At 42.3% G+C, this 17,712-nt stretch overlaps 2 protein-coding genes across 3 annotated transcripts; both read right to left on the bottom strand.

Annotated features, from left to right (window-relative positions):
• Window positions 1–305: 305 nt before the first annotated feature.
• LOC115123930 (translationally-controlled tumor protein homolog) lies at window positions 306–1,246 on the bottom strand. Its single transcript, XM_029653295.2, has 3 exons — window positions 1,172–1,246; window positions 737–921; window positions 306–564 (listed from the first exon to the last, which is right to left on the bottom strand). Exons 1-3 carry the CDS (start codon window positions 1,235–1,237, stop codon window positions 306–308), a joined length of 510 nt encoding a protein of 169 aa, XP_029509155.1. The 5' UTR covers window positions 1,238–1,246.
• An 11,861-nt stretch (window positions 1,247–13,107) lies between these two features.
• On the bottom strand, window positions 13,108–15,911 carry LOC115123928 (translationally-controlled tumor protein homolog). Of its 2 annotated transcripts, XM_029653293.2 has the most exons (6): window positions 15,803–15,911; window positions 14,990–15,063; window positions 14,555–14,739; window positions 14,277–14,382; window positions 13,907–14,023; window positions 13,108–13,791 (listed from the first exon to the last, which is right to left on the bottom strand). In XM_029653293.2, exons 1-6 carry the CDS (start codon window positions 15,828–15,830, stop codon window positions 13,789–13,791), a joined length of 513 nt encoding a protein of 170 aa, XP_029509153.1. In that variant the 5' UTR covers window positions 15,831–15,911; the 3' UTR covers window positions 13,108–13,788. The 2 variants fall into 2 exon arrangements, with proteins under 2 accessions (XP_029509153.1, XP_029509154.1); XM_029653294.2 differs by lacking the exon at window positions 15,803–15,911 and having other exon boundaries at window positions 14,973–15,062.
• Window positions 15,912–17,712: the final 1,801 nt, after the last annotated feature.

The raw sequence follows: 17,712 nt of genomic DNA, 5'->3' as shown, positions 1-17,712 counted from the left end.
GTTGCACGATTTTTAACAGAATGTTCAAAAAAGTAGAGGGTCGACTGAAGAGGTTAACCTATGTTTGAACCGATTTTAAAACCTATGACGTCATATGTAATATATAAACTGATGTACATGGTACTATGATCAGCTCTCTCTGCTATTGGCTAATTTTGGTAGATTGGTCTCTGTCCATTTTATGAAAATAAGAATCTTACAAATTCTTAGAAACAGTCAGTAATTTAAATTGATAAATGAACACATAGGAATTGTTAATCCTTTAACACTTCTCCAATTTAAAAAACAACAACTTTTAAGCAAGCTCATAACTGTTGAATTTCGTAGGCCTGGAACTCCATTCCTCCAAAGGTGTCATCACAGCTTGACTGAGCACAAATAGTTGTGATGTGAGGAATATATGTGTAGCTGAATTTGCTGTAGGCAGTAGTAGATGTATAGCTGTAACTAGTAGTTACCTGGTAGTTCTTCATGTTGCCCATGATCTTCTTGATCTCCTCCTGAGCTCCAGCCATGAAAGGCTTCACTCTGTCTGGGTTGTTCTCCTCCAGCTTAGCCTTGATCCTGCACACACCCCCACACACCTTCAACTGCTTTTCATTTCAAATAAGGACATTTTCATCTACATAAGAACAGTCACAGTTGTGAGGGGCATACAGGGAGACTGATGGGTTTTGCCTGCATCAGTCCTAGCACACACAACACATGCGCAGACACCCGTCACTAACACACTCACGCCTTCATGTAGTCCTTGATGTAGCCCTTGTATGAGTCCTTGGTGAAGGATGTCTCCTGCAGTTTGTGGTTGAGGACAATGTCCACTCCACTGACTGTGCTGGACTCGCAGCCGTCATCCTGCACCTCCGCCGACGCATTTGCCCCCAACAGACAGTCATCGATATTCTCCGTTCTACTAACCATCTGAGGGGAGGAGGGGGAATATCAGAGGAAGGAGAGTGAGTGCTGAATCACTCAGTGGTTGGGTCCCATTACTGTCAAACACCTTATTCTATTTCAGGACCATCTGATAGGACTTGTCTATGTAAAGTCAGGCATAATGCAAAACTATGAGTTGAGATGATACCCAAGTCAATAAGTGGTTCCAAATCCTAATACACCTCACCTCTCACCACCACAACTCAGAGAGCTTATACCTGCAGTGGAGACGCACCTTTCCCTCAACTTCCAATAACATCCCATTTGGTGATTCTTTGATCTTGTAAATGTCAGAGAACATTTCATCCCCTGCAATAAAACAGAATAGAAACCACATTAATAGCTCAGTCACAAGGTTACATTGTTGTCAGGTAGTTTGCCTTGGGCCTTCTACAGACTTCCCCAGGCCAGGTCCTGCTGCTGCCGGCTAACATAGCTGAGCTTGCCCACTAATCCTATTTGTTAGGACGGCTGACAGACATGCTACAGCTACTGCTGTGGTACTAGCAACATCTGCTAGGTTTACAATGCTAATATAACTGGATTAGAAGCACAGCTTTAAGCTAATATAGTATGCATGCAAATGCTCAATGGGTGTATAAACGAAGAACGTACAGTTCAACCATTGAGTGATTGATAGCGTTTGCTGTTAGTTGAAGGTCTTATGTCAGCTGTCAAATCTGTCAGCGCGCGCATGGAACACAAGCAGCTGCAGGCTGACTAACTAACAAGGTCCACTTATCCCAGTACCGTAAACTGCACCTGTTTTGCATCGCGATAAGTAAATATTCTCATTTGGTTACATTACCAAACATTCATTTTTTCTTGATTAAAATCCCCGGAGTGTGTAATAGTAAAACAGTTTATAGTAAACACATACACAGCTGAGGTTACGTGTAGCCCTGTGCAATGCCTCAAACCTTTTGCATTTGCTTTCAGCTCCCCAACCAGAAGGTGGGATATAGGTTTCGTATTTCTTTGTGCAATTTGCAGCTATGAAACAAAATGTCAGGAAAACGTTTAAAACAGCTACTGCCGCGTTTTTCTGCTATAACCCCTGTAGAGCCCTGCAAATTGACCACCCATCAACGTGGCTGCTGAAATACACATTCTTTACAAGCCAATACTTAAATCTACCCGCATTTGACAAGCGGCAGGTGTTCATTTTATGCCCGATTTCCTTTTGCTGCGAGTTCAAAGATTTTTAATTTGCTTAATGGAACGAACAGTGCACTCTACTGGAGCAAAATGCTTACAGCACCTGGTATTCTCAGACAGTGTTGCCAATTTAGCGACTTTGTCGCTATATTTAGCGAGTATTCAGACTCCTCTAGTGACACATCTTTTAAAAAGCGACTAGCGACTTTTTCTGGTGTTATTGGAGACTGACGTGAAAGCACGTATCGTTCTTACGGGTGCTGCCGTGGACCCCATCCCCGTCCCCATCCCCGTCCCCGTCCCAGTCCCAGTCCCAGTCCCAAAGCACTCACATGCGGCCCAGTCCTCGCGCTGCAGTCAAAGCAGGAGATGTTCACCCCTCCGCGTCCAGACTGCAAATGAATCGCGCATGCGGGAAGCCGCTCCTGGCTGAGCCGGCCCTGGCTTACTTTTCTTTTTAAACAATTAACCTGAATTAGGGCCAGACCAATTACCATAATTCTCACATTGCCATTGACAGTTTTTTTCTATTGTCTCTTTTTGGTCCATTTAGATTGTTAATGTAGATTGTATACAAACAAAATGTGAAAAATGTTATGGTTAAAAATGTTAATGTTTTACTGTGACTTGTTGTCGGCTCCTAAGTGGACCATAAGGTTAAAAACAAATTAAGAAAATTAAAAATATATATATTTTTAAACGAAGTAACTCTGCCAGTGTCTCTTTTGGGTCACTTTTGCTGGTCCCAAGCCCGGAAAAGGAGGAGGGTTGGAATTGTGACAAAAAAAACAAGAATCGACAGAAGAAATTTCATTTGTAGTTCTAAACATATTTAGGGTGTTTTTTTTACTAACTTTTTCTCTCTCCGACAGTCACAATTACATTCTCATGGTCAATTATGCAAACTATGTGATGACGTCATTTAGCGACTTTTAGGACAGCCAATAGCTACTTTCCTTACTGAGGAGTTGGCAACACTGTCAGGCAGTCTTCCATCCAGGTACTAACCAGGCCCGACGATGTTTAGTTTCCAAGATCGGCCGAGATCAGGCGTAGTCAAGTTGGTATGGCCGTAAATAGGAATAACACTTAGTACACGTTATAAAGTGAATCGCTCCAAAAAAATTGGGAATACAAAGGCAGATGGAGTGCAACCGTAGTACAACCCATCTTTACATTCCAGAGCATATATTTGAGTCTTGTGAAAATAGTTACTCTCATCGGTAACCTCAGTTGTTTTCAGCACCAATAGTTATGGATAATATTTGTGAATATGGGCCACATAATAAAACAAAACATATGGCACATGATGCTATGGGCACAACAGCACACCGTTAGATGCGATACTAGCCAGGCCCTGTGGCAGGATTAACTCCGCAAGGGGGCATCAGAAATGACTAAGGGGACACAACTATTTTTTGCTTGCTGATAACACAGGATGGATAATAATCGATAGTACAATTACATACAATGTATTTGCAGCCACGCACGGCTGTCTTGCCGCAAGAATACAGGCTACTGCACCGCTTTACAGACATGGACAATTCATAACTGGCTCGAGAAATGACAAATTATGACAACGCTAAACAGCTACATGCGCAATACCCATCAATGCAATGCAAAACATTTGCTAATTACCGTAATAACACTTTCCCATGATAATACAATGAATTTCCAATCGCGGAACGCAAATAATAATGTACAATGCAATATCACGATTTAACTGTACAATGCAGCTTGGACGCAGCTACCAAGCTGTCGTCCCACAAGAGTGCGATATGATAACAGAGAAATCTATATTCCATAGCAACGATATGTTTATGGAAACACTAGCTACATCGTTACTGAACCATTGGTCAAGGTCTGCCCACCCTCATCAATGTAATTCAAAACACCTCTTCTACCATATAAAACAATATTCAAAACAATCTGATTATATTATAAACCAAACATTTCCAATCACAGAAATCAAGCAGTATACTTGGCAGCAACGACTATAAAGAAATCACGTCTACGCCTATTTCTGACATTTGCCACGCATTTCCAGAAGCTAGCAAATAACAAAATAATACAATCATGATGCCACAAAGTGCCGTACAGAATCCCAGCCTAAAACCCCAAACAGCAAGCAATGCAGGTGTAGAAAAACGGTGGCTAGGAAAAACTCCCTAGAAAGGCCAAAACCTAGGAAGAAACCTAGAGAGGAACCAGGCTATGAGGGGTGGCCTGTCCTCTTCTGGTTGTGCCGGGTGGAGATTGTAACAGAACATGGCCACGATGTTCAAATGTTCATAGATGACCAGCAGGGTAAAATAATAATAATCACAGTGGTTGTAGAGGGTGCAACAGCACCTCAGGTGTAAATGTCAGTTGGCTTTTCATAGCCGATCATTGAGAGTATCTCTACCGCTCCTGCTGTCTCTAGAGAGTTGAAAACAGCAGGTCTGGGACAGGTAGCACGTCCGGTGAACAGGTCAGGGTTCCATAGCCGCAGGCAGAACAGTTAAATTCACACAGGACACCGGATAAGACAGGATAAATTCTCCAGATATAACAGACTGACCCTAGCCCCGACACAAACTATTGCAGCATAAATACTGGAGGCTGAGACAGAAGGGGTCAGGAGACACTGTGGCCCCGTCCTACGATGCCCCCGGACAAGGCCAAACAGGCAGAATATAACCCCACCCACTTTGCCAAAGCACAGCCCCCACACCACTAGAGGGATATCTCCAACCACCAACTTACCATCCTGAGACAATGCCGAGTACGACCCCGAAGATCTCCCCAACTGCACAACCCAAGGGGAGTGCCAACCCGGACAGAAAGATCACGTCAGTGACTCAACCCAGAGACAGCAAGGGCGGTTTGTGGCTCTAGTGCCTTTCCGTTCACCTTCACAGTCCAGCCAACCTGTTCTTACCCAGATTCAAAAGAGTTGCAGCCGCCTTGATGCTGTGTTGAACCTGCTCAGCAGTCTCTCTTTCCACTCCCCACAGAATTTGCTTGTAAGATCCCTCTCAATGCCAGTTGAATCAGCTGCGCTTGTGCAACATGCTCCGTCTGTGCTCACTGAATACGTTTTTCAATGTTGACAAAGAGTTCTCGCATGTTGCCATGGGTGTTCTATCCAAAATGGTCTGCGTACTCCGTTTTCCTTCTCCAGATCGGGCGATTTCATTCTGTAGAAACTAGCATGTGACAGTAAACTCAGCTTCCACAAAGTCTCCTGAGATTAAGTCCAGCAGTGGTTTCACATTTTCCACATTCCATAAAGGTTTCATTCTCTGGGTGCAAGGCACATAGGGTCTCAACAAGTTGGCTGTTTTGTTCGTGAAATCTTGCTGACATTTCTCCCAGTACAGCACCCAGAGTGCTGAAAAACAGTATTTTGCACTCCTTCTCATTATAACCTCTTCTTGCTGACCCATTGTTGTTTCGACCACATATTATTTTAGATTACTACTTACTGCTCTTTGCCGTTTGCTTGGGTATCCGTGTGATTGTATTTCTCCCATAACTCATCAAACTCACTGTCACGTTGCAGTTTTCCCACGCAATTGTGAGCACAGCGGACGACTCAGATGCCAGTGTACAGATCAGTTGCTTCAACCTGAAGTAACTTGTTAGAGGGGTCAAGCAGGCTGAGGACTTTGTGGACCATGAAGGCAATGAATCTGAAGCTCTGCTCGCAAATAGCTTTCAATAGGTCCACAGCCTCAAGTCGCACCTCTGTACCATAATTTTATAACGACACTCACCATGGCCAGATGACCAGTCCATCACTGCTCAAGCAGCCGTTTCAGTTTCTCTCCCGTATATTGCGCAGCCACAGTTGGTTTCCTGAGGAACTTGTAAAGGGAATTACACAAATTAAAAAAGTAATCCAATGCTCAGAGAATATAGCGTGAACTATGACTAAATGCAGCTGGTGGTTAAAGCAATGCACATAAGGTACTTCCTGATTCAGCACTACCTTTCCTGCACTACCTTTCCTCCACTACCTTTTGCATGCCCCCATGCTTACCACACATCACACTGGCCCTATCATAACATTGACTAAGAATCTTCTCTGTGCTAAGACCAACATTTGTTAGCTCTGACAGGACCAAGTTAGTCAGCGATAAAGCATCATACTCTTTACTCGTTGCCGTTCGAGCATCCTGTCAGGCTGTATCACCGCCTGGTACGGCAACTGCACTGCCCACAACTGCAAGGCTCTCCAGATGGTGGTGCGGTCTGCCCAACGCATCACCGGGGGCACACTGCCTGTCCTCCAGGACACCTACAGCACCCAATGTCACAGGAAGGCCAAAAAGATATTCAAGGACATCAACCACCTGAGCCACAGCCTGTTCACCCCGCTACCATCCAGAAGGCGAGGTCAGTACAGGTGCATCAAATCTGGGACCGAGAGACTGAAAAACAGCTTCTATCTCAATGCCATCAGAAGGTTAAATAGCAATCACTAGTGGGCTACCACCTGGTTACTTAACCCTGCAATTTAGAGGCTGCTGCCCTATATACATAGACATGGAATTACTGGCCACTTTAATAACGGAACACCAGTCATTTTAATAATGGAACACTAGTCATTTTAATAATGGTTACATTACTGTACTCAGCTGTTTCGTCTAAAACAGCAAAGCGACCAGTAGTTAGGTGGACTGAGTTCCGCAGTCAAAACCTTGCAAGCACACAAGTTATCAGATGTTTACAGTATATGGATGATTCACTGCAGTCTACTGAAAACACTTCGAGCCTATCTAGATGTAGCGACTTGAGTGGATGTGTGAAAAAGAAAAAACGCAAATTCCGGTTGAGTGCTTTAGAAGAAGCAGCAGCGGAACCTCGCAATGTTAGACAATTATGGCCACAACTTTGTTTACAACACATGCGTATAGCTATTCTAACAATGAATCTGTTGCTAAATGTACACACAGGCAGTAGCGATACTTTGTATAGCCCACAGTAGTAATATATCGATTTAGTGCATGTGGAGGGGGGCAACTTAAAAAATTATGAGGTCTAGCTATCATTCCGAACTCAAAATGGCATTCATACTAGGTAGTAGTCTTCATAGTTACAATATTCAGCTACATCCACTATCATATTCTCATCCAATTACAACTGAGTCGCCTGGCATTTTACCTTAATGTCAACCAAAGAAACATGAATGTAATTAAAGTTACCATTATACACTGAAACAAACGTCTGTAGCCAAACTTGTACAAGCAGGCTCTTTGTGTAGCATTCTCTGAAGGTCTGAAATGTTATTCCTGGGGACCCAGTGCAGTGGGGGAGGGGGACACTCAGGAGTTGTCAGTCTCCCGCTCACTGAGCTAGCAAGCTAGTTAGCTAGCTGGTGTTATTCTCAAACCAACAAAAGCACATCATTTTTCGAGTACAAACACACACATTACAATATATAATGTATCACCAATGACTCACTGCTATTGAAGTACATTTTTGACACACCATCTCTGTCAACAGGCTAGATTCGAAGATGGAGCTCGTGACTGTTGCTGGCTAGCTAGCTGGCCATCTTGCTCAATATCCTGGCAGGCTACAACTGTTTGACTAAATATTAGCTAGCTAAATAAACAATAAAATATGAATGTACTGTCGTAGAAATATTCGCTCAATAATATTTCTCAGATACCGGAACTTGTGAACTTGTCAAATATATTTTATTACAAAGTAACAAGCCTAGCTGGTCCATGGATCAACTGCCTTTCCAGCCTTGGCACATACTTTTTATACAGTGTTCCTCCTTACGTCACACATATAGTCGTTCCTCTTTATGTTAATGATTCATCCCCTTGGGGACCTTATAATTTTGCCTTGCACTTCCAGTTGAAGTCGGAAGTTTACATACACTTAGGTTGGAGTCCTTAAAACTCGTCTTTCAACCACTCCACAAATTTCTTGTTAACAAACTATAGTTTTGGAAAGTCCGTTAGGACATCTACTTTGTGCATGGCACAAGTAATATGTCCAACTATTGTTAACAGACTGATTATTTCACTGATAATTCACTGTATCACAATTCCAGAGGGTCAGAAATGTATATACACTAAAGTGACTGTGCCTTTAAACAGCTTGGGAAATTCCAGAAAATGATGTCATGGCCTTAGAAGCTTCTGATAGGCTAATTGACACAATTTCAGGCAATTGGAGGTGTACCTGTGGATGTATTTCAAAGCCTACCTTCAAACTCAGTGCCTCATTGCTTGACATCATGGGAAAATCAAGAGAAATCAGCCCAAGACCTCAGAAAATAAATTGTAGACCTCCGCAAGTCTGCTTCATCCTTGGGAGCAATTTCCAAATGCCTGAAGGTACCACATTCATCTCTACAAACAAGTGTACACAAGTATAAACACCATGGGACCACACAGCCATCATAACGCTCAGGAAGGAGACGCAGTCTGTCTCCTAGAGATGAACGTACTTTGGTGTGAAAAGTCCAATCAATCCCAGAACAACAGCAGAGGACCTTGTGAAGATGCTGGAGGTAACGGGTACAAAAGTATCTATATCCACAGTAAAACGACTCCTATATCGATATAACCTGAAAGGCTGCTCAGCAAGGAAGAAGGCACTGTTCCAAAAACGCTATAAAAAAGCCAGACTACGGTCTGATGAAACAAAAATAGAACTGTTTGGCCCTAATGACCATTGTTATGTTTGGAGGAAAAAGGGGGAGGCTTGCAAGCCGAAGAACACCATCCCAACCGTGAAGCACAGGGTTGGCAGCATCATGTTGTTGGGGTGCTTTGCTGGAGGAGGGACTGGTGCACTTCACAAAATAGATGACATCATGAGGCAGGAAAATTATGTGGCTATATTGAAGCAACATCTCAAGACATCAGTCAGGAGGTTAAAGCTTGGTCGCAATTTTTTTAATTTTTTTATTTTACCTTTATTTTACTAGGCAAGTCAGTTAAGAACAAATTCTTATTTTCAATGACGGCCTAGGAACAGTGGGTTAACTGCCTGTTCAGGGGCAGGACGACAGATTTGTACCTTGTCAGCTCGGGAATTTGAACTTGCAACCTTTCGGTTACTAGTCCAACGCTCTAACCACTAGGCTACCCTGCCGCCCCTGGGTCTTCCAAATTGACAAAGACCCCAAGCATACTTCCAAAGTTGTGGCAAAATGGCTTAAGGACAACAAAGTCAAGTTATTGGAGTGGCCATGACAAAGCCCTGATCTCAATCCCATAGAAAATTTGTGGGCAGAACTGAAAAAGCGTGTGTGAGCAAGGAGGCCTACAAACCTGACTCAGTTACACCAGCTCTGTCAGGAGGAATTGGCCAAAATTCACCCAACTTATTGTGGGAAGCTTGTGGAACGTTTGACCCAAATTAAACAATTTAAAGGCAATGCTACCAAATACTAATTGAGTGTATGTAAACCTCTGACCCACTGGGAATGTGATAATAAAAGCAAAAATTAATCATTTTCTCTACTATTATTCTGACATTTCACATTCTTACTTGGATTAAATATCAGGAATTGTGAAAAACTGAGTTTAAATGTATTTGGCTATGGTGTATGGAAACTTCCGACTGCATCTGTATCTCAGCTTGGTTTCCATTTTCTTGTTTGGCACAGACCTTAGGGCATAGAATCTGTGGTGTATCCATAGCAATGATACAAAAAGAAACAGACACGCACACTCCTAATGTAGGTGCATGTCTCATGGTGCTTTTAGTAATACGCTCCTAATGTACATCTAATGAACCTCACGGGACTAGGTAATGGCTTCCCTATGCTAATGACCTATTGATTATTGGTTTTCCTCAGCGTAATGACCCAGACACATATGCCTTCCCTTAACCTAATGACCTATTGATTAATGGCTTCAGAGTGTGCGTCTAATGGCCCAGACACATATGGCTTGTATTGATTCTGCTTACTACTCTAAGATGTATAATGTGTACATATGTACTGGAAAACTCCCAATAGTACCGATTCCATACCAATATTCACCTAGCCATAACTACAAATCGTTGTTTGATATTCATGCGCTTCCTTCAAATGCAAGCGTTCAATGCATTCAACTGAAATGTGTCTTCCGCATTAAACCCAAACCCTCTGAATTAGAGAAGTGCGAGAGGCTGCCATAATCGACATCCCCACGTCTTCGGCGCCAAGGAAAGTTTAGGCCAGGCTGTCAGCCTTTTTTGTGCATTCTGTCTTCAACTAGGCCTAACTGTATTGTTCAGTAAAAAAGCCAAAAACCCATAGGCCACCTCTTGAGTTTTTGTTCAGTTGTAGCACTGAACAAACATATAAACGCAACTTGCAACAATTTAAAAGATTTTACTGAGTTACAATCCATATAAGGTAAACAGTCAATTGAAATCAATTCATTAGGCCCTAATCTATGGATTTCACATGACTGGGAATACAGATTATGCATCTGTTGGTCACAGATACCTTGAAAAAAAAGGGGCGAGGATCAGAAAACCAGTCAGTATCTGGTGTGACCACCATTTGCCTCGTGCAAGGCGACACATCTCCTTCGCATAGAGTTGGTCAGGCTGTTGATTGTGACCTGTGGAATGTTGTCCCACTCATCTTCAATGGCTGTGCAAAGTTGCTGGATATTGGTGGGAACTGGAACACGCTGTCATACACATTGATCCAGAGCATCCCAAACATGCTCAATGGGTGACATGTCTGGTGAGAATGCAGGCCATGGAAGATTTAGTACATTTCCAGCTTCCAGGAATTGTGTACAGATCCTTGCGACATGGTCGCTGTGCATTATCATGCTGAAACATGAGGTGATGGCGACGGATGGATAGCACTACAATGGGCCTTAGGATCTCATCAGGGTATCTCTGTGCATTCAAATTGCCCTGGATAAAATGCAATTGTGTTTGTTGTCCGTAGTTTTTACCTGCCCATACCGTAACCCCACTGCCACCCTGGGGCACTCTGTTCACAAGATTGACATCAGCAACAGCAAAAGGCCTAGTTTCTAACAAGACACGTGTCACACTCCCACAGCTGCCCAGTCTTTTTACCAAACTGTGCACCAATCCAAACCCACCTGAACAAATTTAAGTGGTTCAGTTCAGTGCTGAAGGATATTAAGTAACACGTTTTAGCCCTGTTGTACTGAAATAAATAATGCAATCTGATTAAAACCAGAATTCTGTTATTGATTTGTGTGTGTGTCTGTGTGCGTGTCATTGATGCAAACATATACTGCCTTTGTTTCAGATAAGATCAGTCTGGAGGGCATAATGGTACAGAGAGCAGAGTGCAGACCTCACGTCAATGAAAACTACATGAAACTAAAGAAGTGAGTGAAACAAAATTCAATACAACTAAATATAATGAGGCGACTGTTTTAAAAAGCATCAGTGATAGATACTGTAGGCTATTTCTCCTGGCTTCCTTTCTGAGTGAGTTTAGTAGATGTGGAGGAACGGTAGTCATATCTAAGTCCAGTGGAATGAATGTCTTCCATACTGTTTTATTGTAGCTGAGGTTGACAGGGATTGCTATAGTAACTGTTCTGTGTTTGCTATAGCAACTCTTCTCTCTCCCTGAGTGTTTGAGAACATGCATGCTTGCCTGTGTCTGTATAGTGACAGTACTGTGCATTATACTAGTAGGTTATATTCACTATTCAACCATTATACAACATAGAGTGTGCCATTGTGTCTTTATCACCTGCTCTGCCCAATGGGACGCTTCTCTCAAGGAGACCCTATATCTTAATTAATTTCTCTGCTTCTCTCAATGAGACCCTATATCTTCATTAATTTCTCTGCTTCTCTCAATGAGACCCTATATCTTCATTAATTTCTCTGCTTCTCTCAAGGAGACCCTATATCTTCATTAATTTCTCTGCTTCTCTCAAGGAGACCCTATATCTTCATTAATTTCTGTGCTTCTCTCAATGAGACGCTATATCTTCATTCATTTCTCTGCTTCTCTCAATCAGACCCTATATCTTCACTAATTTCTCTGCTTCTCTAAATCAGACCCTATATCTTCATTAATTGATCTGCTTCTCCCAGAGGTGTTTGTAGTGGCGATTTTAGAATGTAAATCTTGGTGGGGCAAAAAAGTAAATAAATTGTATTAGATGCATGCTAGCAAAGCCACGACACAACACAACACATCACAACACTAAACAATACATTAATTACAGTATAAGGGTAACAAACGGTGCTCACAAACAGTTAGAGCCTACATAAAACTGTTCCAACAGCTGAGCTTTCTTTTCAGCACAATGGAGTGAATCCTTACCACCGCTACACCTGGGTATCAGCGGAGCCTTGTCTGGCAGCAAAACAGTTCATTTAGCTTAATTTACTGCCTTTTTTGATTTTGTCTCATAGACATATGTAAAGGAGATCCAGAGAGATGTGTTTTGTGTGTTTCCTGTAGACCTACTTGAAGGAGATCCTGAGGGAGATAGGCGTGTACAACACTAAAGGAACCCACAAGAGCACCTGGGAACCACCACTACCAGGGAAGAGGGAGGAGATGAAGGGTGACTAGCCCAGAAAGGAGCATCCTGCCCGGGATATAAATGCTGATCCAAGGGCCTCCCATCATGGTGGAGAGTTGGGAGTCTTTCTGTTCTTTGACTGGTACCCAAAATTACATGACCAGTGTCTGCTTGTTGTCAACCTGTTGGTAGGATGGTGGGGATCTTGCACCATGAACCATACTGTGTGAAGCACTTGCCTTAAAGCTACACTGTACTTTGGATGGGTTCTTTGGATTTTGTCTTTCACCTTACCTACAGAACCTGCAACTCTGCAATAAAGAATTTATAAAGATCCATAAAATAATGGAACGACTGGTATTTGCATATTTTCCATTTTCACTAAATATGCAGGACTACTTACTCGACAGAACAAGCTTTAGAGATAAACTTTTCAACAAAAAGGCCATTGGTATTAACATAAAATATCTTTCATAAATCCAATGATTATATCATCTACGTTTTTAAACAAATCAACACCACAACTGGAAACGTTTTACCCAGTGTTCGTTTAATTTTTCACAACTCAAATCAGGAAGTCCTAAGCTATCCCACTACCTTTAGTAAGGGTGTCACATCTAATGTAACTGTAAACCAAGCAAATGGAGGCCTGAGAGTTAAATCAATCAACAATAAATAACCAATTAATGAATAACTAATCAATGGACTGAAACATTGTCTTCGCAGAGATAAACAAAGCATCCCAGCAAACTGTGTGTGACATATTGAATTTCCCAGGTAGAAATGTAACATATTAAAGCTGACACAATTCCTTATTCTACATGATAGAAATGTGTATATATATATATATATATATATATATAGAGCATATATGCCTCCATCTGAATGTTCTGATTGGGCCTTCCTGAATATACCAGTTTACCAGAACGCAATAATCAAGAGTTCAACACAGTAATCAGTAAGGTCAATTACAGAATCAACACCAAAATACTGTCACAGCACCCCTTCAGCCAACCCCATAGACATGACATGGTTTGGGCATCTTATAATACTTTAAAGTAATACTTCCATTCCAATCAGATATAATATAACAATTGTAACTAAATGCTTTCAATCCAAATGTAATGCAGAGCAGTCGTCTCGTTGGTTGGTGGTCGTGTGTCAGGTGAGATGCAGCTGAGCAGCCAATAGAAACAGAGTTAGTCCAGTGTTACTGTGAAAGAGAGGAGAGGAAGGTCAGTGGTTATAACACACGAGTAGACTGGTTATAAGTTATAAGATAATCAATGTGTTATTAGACATGAGTAGACTGGGATAAAGGGACTCACGCATTTCTCGATCTCCAGGCCGTCTTTGAAGAATGTCATGAAGGGAGTGATGCCGTCCTCACGGAAATCCAGCAGCCCAACCATACCATCTGGGTTCATGGACTCACCTGTAAAAAACTACAGTGGGAGGGGGAACAGAGAGAGGGAATGTAAGCGGGGGTAAAGAGAAATTAGGTCAGTGAAACTACATCCACAAGATTCTTCTCCAATCTAGATCTTTTTAGTTTCATAGGCCTGGACCTTCAATCATCACAGCTTGACTGAGCACAAATAGTTGATTTGTGCTCAGGTTTGTGCTGATGTGAGGAATGTATGTGTAGCTGAATTTGCTGTAGGCAGTAGTAGATGTATAGCTGTAACTAGTAGTTACCTGGTAGTTCTTCATGTTGCCCATGATCTTCTTGATCTCCTCCTGAGCTCCAGCCATGAAAGGCTTCACTCTGTCTGGGTTGTTCTCCTCCAGCTTAGCCTTGATCCTGCACACACCCCCACACACCTTCAACTGCTTTTCATTTCAAATAAGGACATTTTCATCTACATAAGAACAGTCACAGTTGTGAGGGGCATACAGGGAGACTGATGGGTTTTGCCTGTATCAGTCCTAGCACACACAACACATGCGCAGACACCCGTCACTAACACACTCACGCCTTCATGTAGTCCTTGATGTAGCCCTTGTATGAGTCCTTGGTGAAGGATGTCTCCTGCAGTTTGTGATTGAGGACAATGTCCACTCCACTGACTGTGCTGGACTCGCAGCCGTCATCCTGCACCTCCGCCGACGCATTTGCCCCCAACAGACAGTCATCGATATTCTCCGTTCTACTAACCATCTGAGGGGAGGAGGGGGAATATCAGAGGAAGGAGAGTGAGTGCTGAATCACTCAGTGGTTGGGTCCCATTACTGTCAAACACCTTATTCTATTTCAGGACCATCTGATAGGACTTGTCTATGTAAAGTCAGGCATAATGCAAAACTATGAGTTGAGATGATACCCAAGTCAATAAGTGGTTCCAAATCCTAATACACCTCACCTCTCACCACCACAACTCAGAGAGCTTATACCTGCAGTGGAGACGCACCTTTCCCTCAACTTCCAATAACATCCCATTTGGTGATTCTTTGATCTTGTAAATGTCAGAGAACATTTCATCCCCTGCAATAAAACAGAATAGAAACCACATTAACAGCTCAGTCACAAGGTTACATTGTTGTCAGGTAGTTTGCCTTGGGCCTTCTACAGACTTCCCCAGGCCAGGTCCTGCTGCTGCCGGCTAACATAGCTGAGCTTGCCCACTAATCCTATTTGTTAGGACGGCTGACAGACATGCTACAGCTACTACTGTGGTACTAGCAACATCTGCTAGGTTTACAATGCTAATATAACTGGATTAGAAGCACAGCTTTAAGCTAATATAGTATGCATGCAAATGCTCAATGGCTGTATAAACGAAGAAAGTACAGTTCAACCATTGAGTGATTGATAGCGTTTGCTGTTAGTTGACGGTCTTTTGTCAGCTGTCAAATCTGTCAGCGCGCGCATGGAACACAAGCAGCTGCAGGCTGACTAACTAACAAGGTCCACTTATCCCAGTACCGTAAACTGCACCTGTTTTGCATCGCGATAAGTAAATATTCTCCTTTGGTTACATTACCAAACATTCATTTTTTCTTGATTAAAATGTGTGTGAGATGTGGTGTAATAGTAAAACAGTTTATAGTAAACACATACACAGTTGAGGTTACGTGTGGCCCTGTGCAAGGCCTTAGCCTTTGATTTCACAACACCGGGACCATTAAAGACCAACACAATTGATTCTGAATATAGATAGCATGACAACAACATAATTTTAAAAATATATACATTAATGGGCATACGAGATATTTGTCCATACCAGTGATGATGTCCTTGTAGATGATCATTTTGTCGGATTGAAGTTTCGACACAAAGACAGCGGAGTACCCTCACCCTCACTGGCTTGACCAGAAAAGAGCGTCATGCATCCAACGCGGTCTAGTGTACAATTTGCTGTTGAAGTAATTTATATTTGACCCATTTATGAGGCAAGTCTGCCCTCTGGTGGATAAAAATACGAAAACCCATAAAATACATTACATTACTAGAAATAAAGTGGAGCGATAAATACTATTATGTTTTTAAATTGAAAAGTTAGTTTTGGTGGAAGGATGGTTGGGGTGACCGGGTTGTGGAGGACACCAATGTGTGTGAGATGTGGTGTTGTCACATCAGTATAGAAGTAGAGGACAGAAACATCATGCACCAACACCATAGAGTACCACAGTATGAGTCAGTATGATAATACCCATAAAACCTTTTTAGAATCCGTGAGTAAATAGAGCCGAATATATTGATCAAAGTCACCTTGTCCGAGAGAGATGTACATGGTTATCAAAACGATACGCCAGGGTAAGCCTGCACTTGTTAGTTACAGCCTCATGCTAATCGCATTAGCCTACGTTAGCTCAACCTTCCCGCGCGGGGACCCACCCAACTTCATAATGGGTCTCGTAGTAAGAGGTCAGACACTCCACATCTCCAGGTTCAGCATAACAGTGAGCAGGAGAAGCCGCATGTAGTCCTGTATTCTTCAGTTCCTCCACCAATCTAATCAGTACAGTATTTTTGTTCAGAACAGGCCTCGGGTTAATGGTCTTTCTACACACTGTGGGCAGCTGTTGACACCAGTGGCGGTCAGTGCCATTTAAGATGAGGGAGGACAATTTATTTTCTTCTCATATGAGCATAGTCGTATTTCTATTACAGTATATTGGATGACTGTCATTCATATTCCATTCACCCAGTTCAATGTAACATCAATAGGGTTAGGCTACTACATGACACTCAAAATTTCCCTATACCATTCATCAGGTTGCTACAACCTAGCCTATGAATGAAAGTTTACAACGTAGGAACACAGGTCAAAAACAATCTTGAGGTGAGAGACGGTGACACATACCGCCTTGCACACACTCGCCTGCGTCTAACTTATCTAAGGTGAAATCATTAGTCCAACAGTTGCAAACAAGAGTTTCAAGTGGACAAATTCAGGTGATTTCCCCCCCGTTTTGTTTGTTTCCATTTTTCTGAAACTTTTTTCAACAGAATTGGCGGAATGTACACACAGTTCACTTTCATAGCAGCCACAGTTGTTTTCATCTCGCATCTATTCACTCTCTTCCTCTCACCATTTCCCTTTGTTTGTGGACTTCAATGCACAACACATCAGCTGTACAGTTGAAGTCGGAAGTTTACATACACCTTAGCCAAATACATTTAAACTCAGTTTTTCACAAATTCACAATTTAATCCTAGTTAAAATTCCCTGTCTTAAGTCAGTTAGGATCACCACTTTATTTTAAGAATGTGAAATGTCAGAATAATAGTAGAGAGAATGATTAATTTCCACTTTTATTATCACATTCCCAGTGGGTCAGAAGTTTACATACACTCAATTAGTATTTGGTAGCATTGCCTTTAAATTGTTTAACATGGGTCAAACGCTTCGGGTAGCCTTCCACAAGCTTCCCACAATAAGTTGGGTGAATTTTGTCCCATTCCTCCTGACAGAGATGGTGTAACTGAGTCAGGTTTGTAGGCCTCCTTGCTCACACACACACACACTTTTTCATTTCTGCCCACAGATTTTCTATAGGATTGAGGTCAGGGCTTTGTGATGGCCACTCCAATACCTTTACTTTGTCCTTAAGCCATTTTGCCACATCTTTGGAAGTATGCTTGGGGTCAATGTCCATTTGGAAGACCACTAAGCGAACAAGCTTTAAC

This window comes from Oncorhynchus nerka, linkage group LG1 (assembly GCF_034236695.1).
Source record: "Oncorhynchus nerka isolate Pitt River linkage group LG1, Oner_Uvic_2.0, whole genome shotgun sequence".
NCBI classification, from domain to species: Eukaryota; Metazoa; Chordata; class Actinopteri; order Salmoniformes; family Salmonidae; genus Oncorhynchus; species Oncorhynchus nerka.
Note: the sequence above shows the minus strand (reverse complement) of the source record. Positions and strands in the feature narration are given on the sequence as shown.

Excerpts from the sequence above, each read along its gene's own strand:
- LOC115123928 (XM_029653293.2), bottom strand. The coding sequence starts at position 15,830 with ATGATCATCTACAAGGACATCATCACTG. Across the intron at positions 14,740-14,989 it reads TATTGGAAGTTGAGGGAAAG|ATGGTTAGTAGAACGGAGAA; the intron begins GTGCGTCTCCAC and ends TCCTCCCCTCAG. Across the intron at positions 14,024-14,276 it reads GCAACATGAAGAACTACCAG|TTTTTTACAGGTGAGTCCAT; the intron begins GTAACTACTAGT and ends CTCCCACTGTAG.
- LOC115123930 (XM_029653295.2), bottom strand. The coding sequence starts at position 1,237 with ATGTTCTCTGACATTTACAAGATCAAAGAATCACCAAATGGGATGTTA. Across the intron at positions 922-1,171 it reads TATTGGAAGTTGAGGGAAAG|ATGGTTAGTAGAACGGAGAA; the intron begins GTGCGTCTCCAC and ends TCCTCCCCTCAG. Across the intron at positions 565-736 it reads ATCAAGGACTACATGAAGGC|GATCAAGGCTAAGCTGGAGG; the intron begins GTGAGTGTGTTA and ends GGGTGTGTGCAG.